Source organism: Geotrypetes seraphini, chromosome 8 (genome assembly GCF_902459505.1).
Source record: "Geotrypetes seraphini chromosome 8, aGeoSer1.1, whole genome shotgun sequence".
NCBI lineage: Eukaryota > Metazoa > Chordata > Amphibia > Gymnophiona > Dermophiidae > Geotrypetes > Geotrypetes seraphini.
The window spans coordinates 166040740-166060086 of record NC_047091.1 but is presented as its reverse complement, the minus strand read 5'-3'; the positions used below and the strand labels follow the sequence as shown (position 1 = coordinate 166060086).

Below are 19347 nucleotides of genomic sequence, written 5' to 3'. Positions count from 1 at the left end.
AAATTACTTGCTGTTAGTTTTCAAGGACCAATTGCATCAAAGAATGATTCTTGTCTGGGTGGTTGTATCCTTACACACACAGACGCTCATAACATTGACAAACTTTTGCGTATGCGACATACATGTCATGTATTCTAGTATACAGTATACTTATGATACTTAGGAAGGGAATTTTTTAAAATAAAGTAAAATTCTGGAATCTCACATGGCACACAGTTTGAGACACACTGGTTTAAGGCATTGATGATAAAAGGTGCCAAAATTTCAGTCCATGCTATAACGTACTCCACTAGTCTCAAAACATACGTTCCTCAGATTACCACACCATTCTATAGTGGAGTATTTTATGTGACGATTTTGGACTAATCATTAATCTTTAATTCTTTAACATATATATAATCTATAATTTATAAAGTGATACTGTGCGTATTCAGTGATTCGTGAGCTCAGCTTCTGCTGGTCAGATTTGCAAGGGATGTTTTTAAGCGTTGTCGTTTGGGTGACACCATATAGCCCCCACCCCTCTTAGGGTACCTATACACAATGGCACCAGACTTTTGTGTGCTTGGAAGTCCTGCTTCCTGTCCAGCCTAGTCTTCTTTTCTGCACCTGTTTGAAACTGGGGGGGTCTAGCCTGGTTCCCAGACAGGCTAAAGATGATAGGTCTAAAATGGTACACTTGTTGTAAGATGTAAAAATGAATAAAGATTTATAAAAAAATAAAATGACACGGGCACATTTAAACTGGACTCTAAAATACACAGGAAGCCAATGCAGATTATAAAGTAATGGTGTCACATGATCAAACTTACATTTTCTGAAAATCAATCTGGCAGCAGTGTTCTGGATCAATTGTAATCTAGAAAGACAATTTTTTGTAATACCGAGATAGAGGGCGTTACAGTAGTCAAGATGAGATAAAATAATCGACTGAACCAGAATGGAAAAATGTTGTTGATGGAAAAGATGTCTGACTTTCCTCAGCATACGCAGCTTGAAAAAACATTTCTTGATCACAAAGCAAATCTGATCCTTAAAAGAGATCGAGGAATCGAAAAGGACTCCCAAAATCTTGTCATAAAATTCAATTTGTAGGGAAATTCCAGAGGCCAATACTACAGAACTAGGGAGATAATCCAATTTCGGGCCAAGCCACAATAATTTTGTCTTGGATGCATTCAATTTCATCCGAAGACTGGGCCCACGTTTGGAGTTTAGAGATGCAAAGATTAACTTTAGGTTCTATTGAAGTTGTCCATCAGACATTGCCTTCCCTCTCTTTCGAATAAGCAGGTACTTCTAACAATGCAACAGACCTTACCACAGGATTTAGACTATAACTTCTGGAAATTTCTTTAACAGCATTCCATGCCTAGCTAGTGTCCATTTGTATATCTTTCATATACATTCAAAAGTCAATCAACTGAAGTGAAGACATTTGTAAAATTCAAAACATATATGCTCTTAACTTTGAGGGTTATATGCTTATACGACCTCTTTGAAAATTTACTAGGGCTGAGCGCATACATTTTCACGCAAAATTTCACTAAACTCTTAAATTTAAGAGCATAAAAAGTGTGTGAGAACAGGGACAGGTTTAGAGCGCAAAAATGAAGTTAGGAGTTGAGCACTTGTTTCAAATTGGGTTATAAATTAGGCTCATAAATCTAAGCAAACCACAGGTCTAAATTTGTGAACATAACTTTTAAGCTCATACATTTAAGATGAATTTTCAGCTGAAAGGATACAAACTTTGCTGATTGAATCATATGAACAACAGAGCCAAATTTCAACCCCCTAGTTTATAGGTCTATAAATAAAAGGACAAGACATCAGCAGTCTGTATAGACCATCCTGAAAAGCAATAGTTTAAATAAGCAATGTTAAATTTTATTATAACTTTACCTATTTCTATTACATGTAAGAAAAAAAAAAGAAACAGATGAACAGAAACCTGGAACAATGCTTTCCAGTATGTACATGCAAACTACAGGGATTAAGAGCAGAGAAGAAATTACACTGCTGAAGTAGAAATTTTATAAGACATTCTTTATATAGTAGATAAATTATTTTACAGTATGAATATAAATAAATCATGTTCTGTACACTAACTACAAACTTACAGATTTTAGACCTGGTCTTGGCAAAGATTCTTCTGGACAAGAAAAATTCAAAACCAAAAATGTCTCTTCAGAGCACTCCAGAGTTTATAGTGCAACATGTCTTTTTTTTAAAGAAACACCACAATTAGCGCTCCATTTTACGAAGGCGTGTTAGGGCCTTAACGTGCACTAATCCGGTGTGTACGCTAAAAACGCTAGCGCACCTTTGTAAAAGGAGTCCTTAGTTAACATCAAATTTAGCCAAAAAAGTACAAGCAGACAGGTCTATAGATGGACCTCACTGTGGCTGGTCACAGAAAAGATCAATGGCTAGCGATTCACCAGATTCAGGAAGATGACTTTCCTCCTAATTTTGCATCTTAAACATGAAAAATTGCATCAAGCCTCATGGGGGTAGAAAACTCTCTTGCGATACTGGAGTGAATTCAAACCCAGGACCCAGAAAATAATATTTACCCTTTATCCTGCTCCTATGTAGGCTGGAAAGAGGGCACAGTTGGTGCTTTGATTTGCAAGTTATTACACAAGTGTAAATGATTCTAGAGCTGAATTAAACACATATCTATTAAAATAAAGGTTTCATGAGACTGTTGAACTGTATGCACAGAGAAAGGCTATGCTTGGCGATTTGCTAGAGTAGAATTCACGATAAAAAGTTCTTGGTGCACTTAATAGGAAAACACACCTTGTAGGACTCTCACATGTGAAGCTGTCAATTCTGAAATAAAATCCTTAAAAATGTCAAAGCCTGGAGACAAATCCAAATATTTCTATTCAAACTATTTCTACAGATTTAATTATTTTTTTAGCAAAGCTTTAAACTCCTGGATGGAAAGATACAGGCTGGCTTGTCTGGTTAATTTTATCATAACTTTTATTTTTTTAAAGTCAGTGAAAGAAAATGTGTGTGATGCAGTGGTTAGAACTACAGCCTTGGCACCCTGAGGTTGTGGGTTCAAATCCCACACTGCTCCTTGTAACACTGGGCAAGCCACTTAATCCCCATTGCCCCAGGTATATTAGATAAGAGTGGGAGCCCGCTGGGACAGTTAGGGAATAATACATGAGTACCTGAATAATTTGTAATCTGCACAGAATTGTAGGATAAGCGGAATATTAAAAAAAAGGAAAGAGAGCTTCTTATTTATAACATGTTTATGCTGTGTTATACCTTTGCCTGTCTACAAAAAAAAGGGGGATTCAGTCATATCCATCCACTGCCCACATGCACATGTCTGAGCTTGTTGAACTGCAGAACTGGAATATATGACAATAGAAGCTCAGGCATGTGGCCCTCTGGGCTGGAAGAGCAGAAACACTGGCCCCCTACTTGAAATTAGAGGATGCCATGGGGGTGAGTGAAGCAGCCCACATGGGTCATGGAAAGGACTAGACAAGGCTCTGAGAGGTAGGCTGGGAAGAAGGATTATGCTGAGGCAGAAAGAGGGGACTGAGGTTAGAGGGGGTGCTTTGAGAAGGCTAGGTTAGGAATGGGATGATGGAAGAGGTACATGGGGAAGGGGCGAGATGAGCAATGTGGACATGGGAGCTGGTAGAAGAGGGGAGGGATTTATGCATCCTGCAATGCACCAAGTCCTGCCACTAGACCATGGTATCTGACAACAGCAAACAAAACTGAGCTTTGCATGCTGAGAGTTAAGGAAGGCAACATTAAAAATTCACTATTTTGCACCAGTTTTAAAGCAAACTAGAATAAAAAATTTAGTGGCAAGCAAACCTTCCTGTTCAGCAAATGCCAACGGTGAGCTAAAGCTAATCAATAAGGCAAATGCAACACAAAAGAGCTACAACATATGGTCTTACTTCAGAGGAAAATGCATCTAAAAACAAAGTAACATTCACATAAACAATGAAATCATATCATGGAAACATACTAAAGATAATTTGAAATTTTTATTAAGAAGAGGATGTTAAAAGGGTAATGTTAACAGGACAGAAATTGCACTTAGGCTGATGGTGTGGACATTACACTTGCTTGAGAAGCCTAACATGCATGACCATGGTTATAGCATGGCTTTGCTCACAAGCATCTCTTTCTGATAATTCTATAATCCTGCGTGCACAAAATTACCCTTAGCACACAAACTTGTGCGTGCAAATTACAGAATAGTGTTATGTGCATAAATTAATTGGTTAATTAGCTGTTAATTGGAGTTAACCAATAATTGGATATAGTTGTTGTTAACTGGCACTAGCATGCATAATTGCCCTTGGTCAGTATTCTACAAATTGTGCGTTCAACTGCAAGGGGGGCTTGGGTACATCAGCAGCATGCCTCATATTTATGTGCATGAGTTATAGAATACTAGCCATTAGATGCCCCAAGCCATTTTCCCAGCCTTTCAGCTAGCTCAGATGTTCACGCCTAAAGTTAGGAACAGAACTTATATTAATATTCTATATTGGCAATAACATATGTAATTGTCAATATAGAAAGAAAGATTAGGTTCTTAACATAATTTTCTTTCTTGCCGATGGTGTCTAATAGTCATGAATGCTAGGGCTATGTATCTGAACCTTGCTTGCAGTTGCTTGCAGAATGATATCACTCATCTTTCAAATCTGCCTCTTCCTAGTAGGGCTTGCTCCTGTCCCTTCAGTTAGTACAAAAGCAGTCAAGAGCCATTGTAATAGAAGACATCTCTGGAAGGACGGCAATGGGGAGAACTCCCAAACACTATACTACTGTTCTGCTCTGAAACAAGTGTATTATTATAAAAATTATACAAAACTGTGTGCAACCAGAACTAATATTTATGGAGCTCGTAGCTACTTGCATGTCCTGCTAAGAAGCACAAACTTAGACAAGATATCCTTTTTAATTATAGCTTAGCTGAGAGACAGAGAAATTCCTCACAGTTAAGACACAGATTGAAATTAAGAACAAAGCAGGTGAAGCCCACTTACAGGGTGGAGCTTCAGGACTACTAGACATATCTACAAGATTATCAAGGTAAGAACCTAATCTTTCTTTCTAGTGCAACATGTCTAGTAGTCCTGAACACTAGGGACATACCAAAGCAGTCCCCTAAGTTTAGGGCAGGATTAAGTCTGGCTTTAATACTGAGGACCCAAAAGTGGTATTTTTCCTGGCTGCCACATCCACTCTATAGAACCTGGTAAAAGAATGAAGAGTAGACCATGTTGCTGCTCTACAAATCTCCACTGGGGAGACCACCCGAGCCTCTGCCAATGAGGTAGCTACCCTTCTGGTGGAGTGTGCTTTCAATGCGATTGGCGGCTGCTTTACATAGTCCATATGCGCGGAGGAAATTGCCATTTTAATCCACCTGGAGATTGAGGCCTTGGACGCAGACCTACCTTTCTTAGCATAACTGGTCAAAGACTCAAACTCATTAGTAACTTAGAGGTTGCAAAGAAGCACTCCTCTGATGTCTAGCAAATGCAACATTTTGTCCTTTTCCTTCAACCCCCATAGGCAGAAAGGCAGGAAACAGACTTCTTGATCGACATGGAAAGCAGAGACTACTTTCAGTAGAAAGGACAGAACCGTGCACAAGGACAGCCCTGCTTCCATAATCTTAAGAAATGACTTCCTGCAAGAAAGAACTTGTAACTCAGAGACTCATCTCGCTGATGTAATCGCTACCAAGTACACCATCTTCACCTGTAAGGGCTTATACAGAGCTCTACTGAGACCTTGCAAAATGGTATTAATTTTCCAGGATGGGAATGGTACACACATCGGAGGGCACAACCTGAGATCCCTCTTTAATGGATCTTGCCACATCTGGGTGAGAGGCCAGAAACAGTCTCTCCCCCCAAACTCAGAAACATGAAAGGCCTGCTAACTGCACTTTCAGCGATCCAACCAACAGGCCCTTCTCAAGTCCCTCTTGCAAAAATTCCAGGACTACCGCGATTGAAACTTGTAAGGGCTCTGCATTAATCTTAGCACACCACTGTCAGAAAGTCTTCCAGGCCTTGGCATAGGCTGCCACCATCGAAGACTTCTTGACTCTAAGCAGAGTGGAAACAACCACCTTAGAGTATCCCTTCCTTAATAGGGAAGCCCACTCAAGAGCCATGCTGTAAGCCCAAAGTGCTCTGGGCTTTCTATGGGGATCGGGCCCTGAGTCAGGAAATCCGTCTGAACTGACAACCTGTGACCTTTGTCTCTCTGTAGAAGAACTAGGTCTGCAGGGCCAAATCAGGCGCCACTAGGATAACCAGCCCCAGATGACTCGCAATCCTGCAAATGATTCAACCTAGAATGGGCCCCAGGGGAAACATGTACAAGAGCCCCTTCTCTGGCCACAGATGGACCAACACATCCAAACCTGTGCTTCCAGACTTGTATTATAATAATAATAATAATAATTTTATTCTTATATACCGCCAAAGCCATGAAAGTTCGAGGCGGTTTACAAGATGTGCTGGACAATCAGCGAAGAGTTTACACTATATTGTTATCAAATATAAGCCATGATGATTCGAGGCAGTTTACAACGAAAGGAGCTGAACAAACAGCAAAGTGGTCACAATACAAAGTCATCGCATATAAGCTTACAGAAAGGAAGAAAAGGAAAGTTTATAAAAATTCTGGAGACTATAAAAGCGATCCACCTTTGTGTTTGCTGCTGAGGCCATGAGATCCATCAGTGGGTGCCCCACCACCAAACAATGGCGTCAAACACTTGTGGGGGACAGTGACCACTCTCCTGGGTCAAGCATCTGCTGAGATAGTTGACTTGAACGTTCTCTACTCCTGCAATGTGTGCAGCTGAGAGAGCCTACGGATGAACTTATGCCCAGTGAAAGAGGAGCTGAACCTCTATACGTAACGGGGTGCTCCTGGTGCTTCCTTGTTGGTTGATGTAGGCCATGTTGTCCAAGAACACCCTGACTGACTTGCCTTCCAGGGACTTCTCCAGGGCCTGCAATGACAGCCGAATGGCTCTGAATTCCAGGACCTGCAGATAATGCCACACTGTTGGATCCAGATTCAGTTGCAGGTCCAATATCTGCTTCTGGAGCTTCTGTCTGCATGGCTCTGAAAGAAAAACCTGGCCTAAAGTCATGTCAAACAGAACTCCCAAGTACTCCAAGCACTGGGTCAGCTCTATGTGACTCTTCTTGAAGTTGACCATTCATCCCAAGTCCTGCAGGAGTTGGCCACTCTCAAGACTGCCAGTTCACCCACTTCCTTAGATGGGGCCTTGATTAGCCAACTGTCCAAATAAGGGTGCCTTATGCAGGTGCACTGCTACTACCACCATCACCTTGGTAAAGGTGTGAGGTGCCGTGGCAAGGCCAAAGGGAAAGTGGAGTATTGGAAATGCTGCTCCAGTACATGGAACCACAAAGTACCTTCTTGTGAGCAATAAAATAGGAATGTGGAGATAAGCCTCCATCAAATCAAGGAAGGCAAGAAATTCCCCAGGCGCCACCGTTGCAATGACCAAATAAATGGTCTCCATGAGGTAGTGCAATACTTTCAGCACAGCATCGATAAACTTGAAGTCCAGAATTGGCCTCTAGTCGTTTGAGACTTTCTTTGGCACTATGAAGTATATGGAGTAACTACCCAAGCTTGAGTCTTTGTCCGGGACTGACTCTGCACTATTGCCTGGAATCTGACAGCTCTCTCTGGCTTTCTGTCTGGGGAATCTACAAAGAGGTCCAGAAAGGGGGCACAGAACTTGATCTTGTAACCTTCACAAACAACCTCTAGGACTCAATGATCTGTGCCAGTAAGCCAACAGCCTTCCCCTTATCTTGGGGGGGGGGGGAGATGTGGTTGCATTTTTTTGGAGGCTGGCGAGGGGCAAGAGCCAGTGGCTTGCTACCTACTGCCCCCACCAAACCTCTGTTGTGACCCTGAAAGACTGTTGTGACTCTGTGTTGCTTGGCCTCCCACATAAGAATGGAATCTTGAAAATTCCCACACCCCGAACTCCAAGCCACCTAGGGTCTGCTGTCTGGCAAGGCCTTAGAGCGATGGTTTGTAACACTGGCTATCATGCTGTCCAGACTCTTTCCAAATAACATCTTCCCCTTGAAGGGAAGCCTACCAAGGGTGGCCTTAGAACAGGATTCTATATAGCTTTAGAAAAAGGAGGATGGATTGAGACATCTGGGTTTTACTTCCATTAAAAGCAATGGAAGTAAAATCCAGATGTTTCAATTCATCCTCCTAGTTTTGAAGCCATATGGTAACCCTACCTTAGACACCAAGTTTCCTGCCCATTGTCTGATCCAGAGCATCGTTGGGCAGAGACAGAATAGGTTGACACCTTGCTCATGACTCTTATGATGTCACTCCATAAAGTAGGATCCTCGTCTGCCTCCAAGGCCAGGACTTGAGATATTCAAGTGTGGCAAGCATGTGTCACAAAGGAAGCCAGGGATGTTGCTTTAATTCCTAAGGCTAAAGCTTCAAATTGCCTCTTGAGAACCACGTCTACTTTGCGATCCTGAGTATCATCCAATATCATACCTCCTTCACTGGGCAAGGAAGTCTGCTTGGTGATCTGTGCTACTAGCAAATACACCTTCAGATGAACAAACAGCTGTTGCAAATCTGGAGCCATGTTATAAAGCTTGGCCATAGTTTTGGCCATTTGCACGGACCCCTCTGGAGACTCTCAGTGGTCAGGTTGCGAGGGAAAAAACGATGGTCGGAATCACTGAGTCACTCATAATTGAGCACTGTGACATGGAGGTTGGTGTAAATGCCAGCTGCAATTTATGCAGTAAATCAGCTATTATGCCCAGAAGTGCTGATGCCATGAACATCCATCACATTGTGGGGTCTTACGCCTGGTCCTGGGCCATCATTGATTCTTGGCTGCTGGTCTCATGCAGAGAATCAAACTCTGCCAGGGAAACTGCATAATAAGGGATAATAAGGGCATGGAATCGGACCTTCCATCCTCCCAGTTGATGTCAGACTGGATATCCTGGTCCAGCTCTGGGTCTTCGTCTGTACGTGGTGTGGGCTGAGGACCAATCCCCGGTGCCACCATCACTGTTGCACCTCCAACCGACGTTGGGGGACCTCAGCAGTTTAAATAAGCATTCCATATCAGGCTCACAAAATCTGGGTTGAAGCCTTGCACAGGGGGTCTCAATGATCCTTGAAGGTCCTTCGGAGGGCACTGGAAAGAGCCTCTTTCCCTGGGATCAAGCCTTCTTTGGATCCCCAGCCCTGAAGAACTCAGAGGAGGCCAAGTTCAAGCTCCTGCCCCTCCCCATGTGCCCTGCAGCACATGGACACTCTTCTAGCACATCCATCTAGCACAAACCTAGTATGATACAGGGGTAGAAAGACCCAAGGGGTCTATTCCTATTGATTTTAAGCAAAATTGAGAGGTTTTAAAGCAGATAAGAGGCTTTAGAAAAAGGATTTTTTTAAAAATCCAAGATGACTGCCACCAGCAAATCTGCACCAAAAAAGGCCTTGGGGGCAGGGGGCCCCCCTGAAGATTACAATACAGGGAATGGGTTTTGGAGGAGAGGGACCCTAGCTCTGGCCCCGGAAACCCTCAAATTTGACTTTTCCAGACACTCCTCCTCCCAATTTTCCCCATAGGCTACAATTGCCTTACAGTGCTATGTGGTGCCTACCTGCTTCAGCTCAGAAGTGCAGCTGGAACAAATGGAGAAGAACTCTGCCTCACATGTTTGCTTTACGAGCTTGGTCTTCAGGTTCCCAGTCGAACTGAACCTCAATCCCCACAAACTCTTTTGTTGCAACAGGGGGAGGAGCACACAGCCAGCCCGGGAAGGAGCCAAACAGCCTGCACTCAAGCTCCTGATAAATCAGGGATATGAGCAGCAACTCAGGGGATGTCCCCCAAGATCCAAAAATATTACAGCAGGCTGGCTAGACAAGTGTCTCTGAGGGCTGATCCTGCTAGCAGCAGACTTCCACCGTGCGAGTCTGCATCTTCTCCCAGGCATGTATGGCCATACAACAGGGACGTTTTAAGAATTTTATGGATGTTTGGGAGCCATTGGGACAAACAGGTGGGGTTGCTACAGAGTTATGCTTAAAAGATGGATTCTCAAGGGGGGGAGGGTTCTTGAGTGGGCAGACTTGTTGGGCCGCCAGCCCTTTTCTGCCGTCATACTCTATGTTTCTATGTTTTAAGTAAACATACACATCCTGGGGGCGGGGTAAGGTAAGGGAATAGAATTGGAATTGATTTTATGAATTGGAATTGATTTTATGAATAATTTCATGAAGGTTTTATTATATTTGTTTATTAGCTGGGAGGGTGGGGGAAATTTCATTATGCAGTAGTATTTGTAAGTTTTGTTGCGCTTATTATGTAATGTACAAATATGTGAATCATTTATTGCGCATTTGTAGTTTGAAAAATCAATAAAGAATTAAAAAAAAAAAAAAAACCCCAACTTAAAATGATTTGGAAACCCCTCCCCCCCAAAAAAATAAATAAATAAAATTGCTGAGCAGGTCAGAAACACATCTGAGCAACTTGCTTTCAGAAGAAAAACTGAGGGGCAGGAGCAAGCCTACTGTGCAAGCCCCCCCAAAAAAATTCACATTATTCCTAAAACAAGAACACTTGTATAAAACAATTACCAAAAATTAGATCCTGTTTCCTTTGCCTATAAGCTGAAAAAAATAATAATAATAGGAGTCCCTTTTTATGTGCAAATGTGCTTATATTAACATCTCAAACTATGAAAAATAGTGCCAAATATCAGGAAAAAGTCACACTTATCTGAAACAATTCTTCTGATGAAACAAAATTTTAACACTGTGCGGTCCTTAGACCGGACGCATCAAGTTTTCATAATACTGCTTCAGGGTTGGGGAACGTTTTTACTGCTTCAGCCGTTACCTTAAGAAGACTGAACTATAGCATTCGGGGTGGGGGCCTGTGATTCAATAAATGTTCACTGGTTCTGCTTCCTATTAGAGTGGAATCCTGTGGAAAATAATGGGGTCGTGAGTCTATGAATGCCGAAGAATACATAGGGCCCTGTGCTGACTGCTGCTACCTTTGACACCACCCTTCACGCTCTGAATAGTAGGGGGAGGGTTGCTGTTTTTATCATCTAAAGCAGAGGTAAGCAGTTCTGGTCATCAGGGTTTTCAGGATACTCAGAATGAATATGCGGGAGATAGATTTGCATACTAAGGAGGAAGTGCATTCAAATCTATCTCCTGCATATTCATCCTGGGTGTCCTAAAACCTGATCTCAAGGACCAGAAATGCCTACCCTGTTCCAGAGCAGGGTTCTCAACACAGGCCTTAGGACACACCCAGTCAGCCTGGTTTTCAAGATATTCACAATGAATATGCATGAAATAGATCTGCGAACAATGGACACAATGAATGCACATTTTTATCTAACACATATTCATTATGGGTATCCTGAAAATCTGACTGGCTCGGTGTGCCCCATGGACTGGATTGAGAATTCCTACTCTAGAGTCATGTGAATTTTTACGTGTTGAAATGGGATCATAAAAGATGCCCCTGCAGGCACAGTTTGGGCACAGCAAGGACAGAGTTGTCATTCATATGCATATTTAAATCTTTGAATCTGTGTTGCCAATGTGGCCTTTTGGACATTTTGCAGAGGTACCCCGTTATAAAATTACCCCCAGAGGACACAAACTCTGAACATAAAAGAGAATATAATACAGAAGAGCTCCTCTGTGCCCACTAGGTTCTGCTTGCTGGAAAATTCAATTATGTTGCACGTAACATCAAGCAAAAAGTCTTTTCATGCTCAGTGTTGGGGGCTGGAAAGTGGCCTGTCACCTTCTCTTCCCTGGGAAACATAGGCAACACTAGCAAAAGTTCCAGCACATGCCCACTTAAAACGGTATGCTCTATAGTTCTCCATTTGGAATCCAATGGAGACTTGAAACAAACAGTCATTGTTCACAATAAGTCTCTCTCTCTCTGCTTTGCTTAAGTTCTCAAATTACTTTAAAGGACATTGTACTTGCCATCTGTGTTGTCCTGGGGAGTTGCAACTGTTGTGATCAACCTGAGTGAGGTTTGTTAGCTGATGCACACTACAGGGCATCTTAAGTTTAAAAGGTTACAAATTCAACCCAGTGAAGGTGAGAAGGTCCCGAGTACCCAACCTCAAGGTGATGGCTTTGTCAGAACAATACCAAATACGCCAAAGTCACAGTAAAGATATTTGAAGGAGGTCAAATGGTTTCTGATCCAATGCATGAGGTGTTATAAAGCACCCAGGCCTTGTATACTAGACCAGCCTAGACTGTGCAATGTTACTGTAATGGCTTTTCCCTTTTGCTACAGTGTACAAGCCTCTTGTCAGCAAGGATTTTTAAAGCACCATCCTTCCAACTCCTATGAGGCTATGCCGAAATCTCAGTTGAACCTGTTCTTGCCCATCTCATGGACAGCTCAAAAAGATTCCATTACACCTATATTTGTGAAATCAGCAACTTGTTTTCTAATGGCGGTAAGGCACTGCCAGCAGTACTTCATGAAAGTTCAAAGCCAGTGTTCATACTAATCCCATAACGAAGTTTCTCCCTCAGAATACTCTTCTTGCTGTAGTTGGGAAGTTTGAGAAGGTTAAAACAGGTTGATGAAGTAGGGAGACGACCTCCGGGTTCCTTCTTGCGTATGGTGAAAAATCCTCTCAGTACACTCCCTAGTGTATCACCAGTATCCTACAAAGAAACGTTACTATGTTTGTAAAAATCAGAGACAGTTCTATTTTCTATACTGCATACAAAATAAAAATGATTATGTGATATTCGGCTGTCCCCATGTAACAAATCGTTATTAGACCAGCCAATGAAATAAAATATCCCATGTGTTATAACTTTAGAACTTTTAAACACTGCTCTTAATTGGAAACACAGTGATCTGTCAGGAGGCAAATTCATAGCCAACATAATCTGACAAGAAGTGGGAGCACAGCCTGGTGGTTAAATCATTGAGCTGACAACCAGGGAAGCCCAGTTCGGATCCCACTGTTATTCTCTATGGATCTTTGGCAGATTACGTAAACCTCCTTGCCTCAGGCACAAAATTACATTAAAACTGCTACTGAAAAGATGCAAGTTATATTTACATAAATAAACTAGCCAACCACCACTGGACTTCACTAAAAGGCCCACTGCAATAAATAAGCTTTCGGCTCTCATATCTTTTCTTTCAAGCAGAAATCTGTAGGAAGAGCATTTCATAAAAGTGGATCTACATATGCAAAATTTTTCAGTACATTTCAGCCTACAGCACATAACAAATGGTATTGGAAAGCACTATGGCAGCTGGGTGGGATTCACCATCCATCCGGATATTTCCCAATAAACCACTATTATGACAGAGGAAAGTTGAAATTACATTCCTGATGCAGGCAACTATTAAAATATGGCTGCATCGGGTTACCTTGTCTCAATAAACTTTCCACTGCCATATTCATGGTTTATTGTCAGGGCTGGCTCATCCTATGGACTAGTTGAAAAAGGTATCAAAGTACCAGTCTGGCATCTCTCCTCTGCATGAGGGGTGGGAGAGAAGCCGGATTGGGATTCTGGATTTTGGTGCCTTCTATCACCAGCATTGGGGTGGGGGGATGGGGGAGACTTCCATTTGGATGACCAATTGCTTTCTTTTTGCCTCTCTGGAGTATGGATGTTTCTCTGTCCATTTCTACATAGCATGTAGGTTCAAAACTACTTTAGTTTCAAGAGTTAAGACAGGCGTGTCAAAGTCCCTCCTCAAGGGCCGCAATCCAGTCAGGTTTTCAGGATTTCCCCAATGAATATGCATGAGATCTATTAGCATACAATGAAAGCAGTGCATGCAAATAGATCTCATGCATTTTCACTGGGGAAATCCTGAAAACCTGACTGGATTGCAGCCCTCGAGGAGGGACTTTGACACCCCTGAGTTAAGACTTATGCCTATGGCCCTATAGCAGTGGTAGGCAATTCCAGTCCTTGAGAGCCAGAGCCAGGTCAGGTTTTCAGGATATCCATAATGAATATGTATGAGATGGATTTGCATGTACTGCCTCCTTGAGATGCAAATCTATCTCATGCATATTTATTGTGGATATCCTGAAATCCTGACCTGGCTCTGGCTCTCGAGGACCGGAATTGCTTACCCCTGGCCTATAATAAAAAAAAGTGTACAAGATGAATAGTATTAATAAATTAAACTCTTCTACCTGATCATCTGAGACCTCTACGCAGCGGATGGAGAAAGGAGGTTTGAGGTAGGCAAATCCCAGGAGAGGAGGCCGGGAGCAGCTGGTAACAAACTGAAATGTAAGTTTTTATATTAGGAAGTCGTGTTAGAATTTAGAAATGGTGGACACATTTTCCACAAAAAAAATTGATTCATAGAGAACAGTAGACACTCGTCAGCCTACAGGGTACAAAGGGGGTAAGCCTGTAAAGTGGACATGAACATTTACACACCGAGGGCCGGGTTCTATACATGGTAGTTAAAATTAGGTAATGGAAAAAAAAAATCAGTGCTAAGCACTATTCTGTACAGGGTGCACACCCTTTATGGAATAGTGCTTTAGTGCAGATCTTGCACCTGACTTTGGATACCAGATTTATGCATGCTGAAACCAGGAGTAAATGTTGGTGCCAAGTTAGACATGCTTATTCAATATTCTACAACTATGCGCGCAAATTTTAGAATGCCCCATTTTGAGATGCACACAATGGAAGTTAGGCGCCTTATAGGATACTGTACAGCCGGATGTGCGTGGAAATATTAATGAGTGCCAATTAACACATCAATAACTGGTTGCTAGCACCCAATTATTGGTGGTGTTGAGCTCCTTAAGAAATGACGTCAGGGGGTGGGATGCTGCAGAGGGAAGGAGCCAGCTTGACTTGGGCAGTGTTACCACTTCTGCTGCTGGTGAAGAACAGGGTTGCTGGTCCAGGGGTGCTGAAGAGGCACATGAACAAAGAAAGATTTGCTGGACCAGGTGAGGGAAACCAAAGAAGAGGTGCTGGATTCATCGGATTTGGAGGAGGGAGGAAGAGAGGTGCTGCATCTGTGTAGGGGAGGGGGACAGCAGAGATTCCAGCCCTTGGGAGAGGAACAGGGGAGGAGGGAATGTCAGACTACGGGAAAAGAGAGAAGGACATGTCAGACTGTCCTTGATAAATCTCCTCTCCATCAAAGATGTGAACAGTTTTTAATAGTATTTTAAGTTACTAATTTGTTGCACTATTCATCCCCCTTTTTTTTCCCTATGTTTATAGTTTTGCAACCTATCATAGTGATTGTTATTAGAATTATATTCTATGTGGTTTTATTTTCTTTAGTTAAGGGGAGGGGGGGGGTGTGAAAATGTTTGTTGTTGAAATTTTGTATATTTAAAGTGCTTTTGTTTGATTCGTTTATGTTTAAATTCACTGTATTGCACTGTTAATAATTGAAAACTAAGGAGAAATTAGGTTCTTACCTGCTAATTTACTTTCTTTTAGCTTCTCCAGACCAGTAGAGGTTAACTTTACGAATGGGTATATATCTAATCATGACCAGCAGGTGGAGACTGAAAACAAAACTTTGGGACAGTATATACTATCCTCCCTTCTCTATTTCCCTCAGTCTGCCGAATAGCCAAGCAGAACCAAGAACTGGAAAACAGGAAGAAAACAATACTCCGAACAGGAGTAACAAATAACATACCCAAATGCTGTTGGAAAATGCAGAGGAGAAATACCCGAAGGAAAATGTCCCCACAGCTCGCCAGCTAAGCCAGCCGAGCCACAGCCGCTGTTCTTTAATTCTCCCCGGCCCTAGAAAAATACTAGAACCCGCAGCAAAAAACAAAAACTGCCCGCGAAAACAGCCCCAACAACAACAACAACAACAGACAGGGTGGGGACCTCTACTGGTCTGGAGAAGCTAAAAGAAAGTAAATTAGCAGGTAAGAACCTAATTTCTCCTTCTTTAGCACTCTCCAGACCAGTAGAGGTTAACTTTACGAATGGGACGTACCAAAGCAGTCCCTCTCACGGGCGGGACCCCCGAAGGGCCGATACCAGAACACGCTCACCGAACACCGCGTCCCGACGCGCCTGAACATCTACCCGATAATGTCTAACAAAAGAATACAAGGAGGACCAAACCGCAGCCTTACAAATATCCACCGGAGGCACGAGCGACGACTCAGCCCAAGAAGCCGCCTGACCCCGAGTGGAATGAGCCTTGAGAAACTCCGGAACAGGCTGCTGTTTCAGAAGATAAGCGGAAGCAATCGTCTCCTTGATCCAGCGCGCAATAGTAGCCTTAGAAGCGCCAGCTCCCCGACGAGGACCAGCCAGGAGGACAAAGAGATGATCGGACTTCCGGAATTCCTGGGTCCGCTGCACATCAGAGCGAAGGACCCGACCGACATCCAACTTGCGCAGCTGCCGTTGCTCAGAAGAGCCCTCCCGACCACCCAAGACCGGGAGAACCACCGATTGATTGACATGAAAAGGAGAAACAACCTTCGGCAGAAAGGAAGGAACAGGCCGCAAGACGACCCGCTCCCTAGACAACTCCAAGAAGGGAGCCCTACAAGAGAAAGCCTGCAGCTCAGAAATACTCCTAGCAGAAGTAATGGCCACCAAAAAGACCGCCTTCAAAGTAAGGTCCTTCAAAGAACAGTCGTCCAAGGGCTCGAAAGGCGGGCGCACCAAAACAGAGAGAACCAGATTAAGATCCCAAGAGGGAACCGAGGGCCGTAGGGGAGGCCTAAGCAACTTGGCCGCCCGCAGAAACCGAATCACATCAGGAAGAGCCGATAAACGCTGACCTGACACCAACCCTCGAAAGGTCGACAGGGCCGCAAGATGAACCCGGAGAGAAGACCAAGCCAGGCCTCTATCCAGGCCATCCTGCAAGAACTCTAGAATGTTAGGCAGAGAAGCGCGAAAAGAGGTCACTCCCCGCGCCCGACACCATTCCTCAAAGAGACGCCAAACCCGCACATAAGCCCGAGAGGTAGAAAGCCTCCGGGACCCCAACAGTGTAGCGATCACCTTGTCTGAATATCCCTTCTTGCTAAGGCGACCCCTTTCAAGAGCCACGCCGTAAGACAGAAGAGAGACGGGTCGAACAAGGGAATGGGACCCTGCATCAGAAGGTCGTCCGAGAGAGGCAGAGGAAGAGGAACCGCCACCAGGTGTCTCACCAGATCCGCATACCACGGACGTCGAGGCCAATCCGGAGCCACCAGCACCACCAAACCCGGATGGTGAACAATGCGAAGAAGCACTCTGCCCACCAGCGGCTAAGGAGGGAACACATACAACAGCCCCTCCGTTGGCCACGGCTGGACCAGAGCATCCAGACCCTCGGCCAGCCCTTCCCTGCGACGACTGAAGAAGCGGGGCACTTTGGCGTTGCCACTCGTGGCCATCAGGTCCATCAGGGGCTGCCCCCAATCTTGCACTATCAACCGAAACGCTCCGGCGCCGAGAAACCACTCTCCTGGATCCAGGAAGTGACGACTGAGGAAGTCTGCCTGAACATTTTCTACCCCGGCTATATGAGAAGCCGAGAGGTCCAGAAGATGGGACTCCGCCCAAACCATGAGCCGAGCCGCCTCCTGCGCCACAGGAGTGCTCTTGGTGCCCCCCTGACGATTGACATAAGCCACCGCCGTGGCATTGTCCGACAGGACTCTGACCGACTTGCCCAGCAAAAGGGAGTGGAAAGCTAACAGCGCCAGCCTGACCGCTCTGGTCTCCAACTCGTTGATCGACCAGGAGGCCTCCTCCGCGGACCAGGTGCCCCGAGCTGAGTGGCCCATAAACTGAGCCCCCCAACCGAGGAGACTCGCATCCGTAAGGAGCACCGTCCACTGCGGGAGATCCAGACCCACCCCCTGAACCAGGTGAGGGGTCCGGAGCCACCAGCGCAGACTGCAGCGCGCCAAGCCTCGCAGGGGAACCGGAACATCCAAATCTTGCCTCCGGGGAGACCACCTCCGGAGCAGAGCATACTGAAGAGGACGCATGTGGGCCCGCGCCCACCTCACCACGTCCAGGGACGCCGCCATTGACCCCAGGACTTGGAGGAAATCTCGCGCCCGAGGACCCCGGGACGCCAAAAGCAGGCGAATCTGAGATTGCAATTTGCTCACCCGGGCCTCTGGAAGGAAGACCTTCCCCAAGGAGATGTCGAACATAACCCCAAGGCACTCCAGACGCTGAGCCGGGACCAACCGACTCTTGGAAAGGTTGACCACCCAGCCCAGCGACCGGAGAAACTCCACCACCCGAGCCGTAACCCGGGAGCTCTCCTGCAACGACTTTGCCCGAATCAACCAGTCGTCCAGGTAGGGGAGAACCAGGATGCCCACCGACCGCAAGGCTGCCGCGACGACCACCATTACCGTGGTGAACGTCCGAGGAGCCGTGGCCAGACCAAAGGGAAGCGCACAGAACTGAAAGTGCCGCCCCAAGATCGCAAAGCGAAGGAAGTGCTGATGAGAGGCCCGAATTGGAACCTGCAAGTAGGCCTCCGTCAGATCGAGAGACATCCAGGATGGGCCGAAAGGTCCCCTCCTTTATGGCCACCACAAAGTAAATGGAGTACCTGCCGGTGCCCCACTCCGTAGGGGACACCGGCACCACTGCCTCGAGATCTAGCAAACGCTGAAGGGTCTGACGAAAAGCCTGCGTCTTCCATGGAGTCTGACATGGAGAAGCGAGGAAAAAGGTCCGGCAGAGAGCGGGTAAACTCCAGAGCGTAACCGTCCCGCACCACCTCAAGGACCCACTGATCGGACGCGATCTCGGCCCATTTGGGGAAAAATTTGCGCAGCCGGGCCCCCACCGGAACCAAAGGGGGCGCCGGCAAGGAGTCATTGCGCAGGACGGGAAGCGGGGGAACCGGCGGAGGGATTCCCTGCCCCCCGACGGGCCCCCCGAAAGGGCTGCATGCGCTGGAAGAACCGACCCCGGGAAAAACCCTGAGCCGGGAAAGAAGCAGCCCCACGCCCCGGGCGATACTTGCGAAATTCCCGCAAACGCCCCCGGGCAGCCCCACACCTAGACGCAGGGCGGGCACGGTCCTCAGGCAGACGGGGCACCTTCGAGTCCGTCAGAGTCTGAATCAACTCATCTAATTCCTCTCCAAACAAAAAGACCCCCTAAAGGGAACTTTAGTAAACTTAGCTTTGGACGCAGAATCCGCCGCCCAAGCGCGCAGCCACAAAATACGCCGCGCGGCCATGCCACAGA

At 45.2% G+C, this 19347-nt stretch overlaps 1 protein-coding gene across 4 annotated transcripts in view; it reads right to left on the bottom strand.

Annotated features, from left to right (window-relative positions):
• Positions 1 to 10527: 10527 nt before the first annotated feature.
• UBE3B (ubiquitin protein ligase E3B) overlaps positions 10528 to 19347 on the bottom strand; it is a 122174-nt gene continuing 113354 nt past the window's right edge. For all 4 annotated transcript variants that reach the window (XM_033955671.1, XM_033955674.1, XM_033955672.1 and 1 more), the window contains 2 exons: positions 14310 to 14402; positions 10528 to 12801 (listed from right to left, as the gene is read on the bottom strand). In XM_033955671.1, the coding sequence (XP_033811562.1) occupies positions 12610 to 12801; positions 14310 to 14402 (285 nt within the window). In that variant the 3' untranslated portion in view covers positions 10528 to 12609. The remainder of the gene's footprint in view (positions 12802 to 14309; positions 14403 to 19347) is intronic.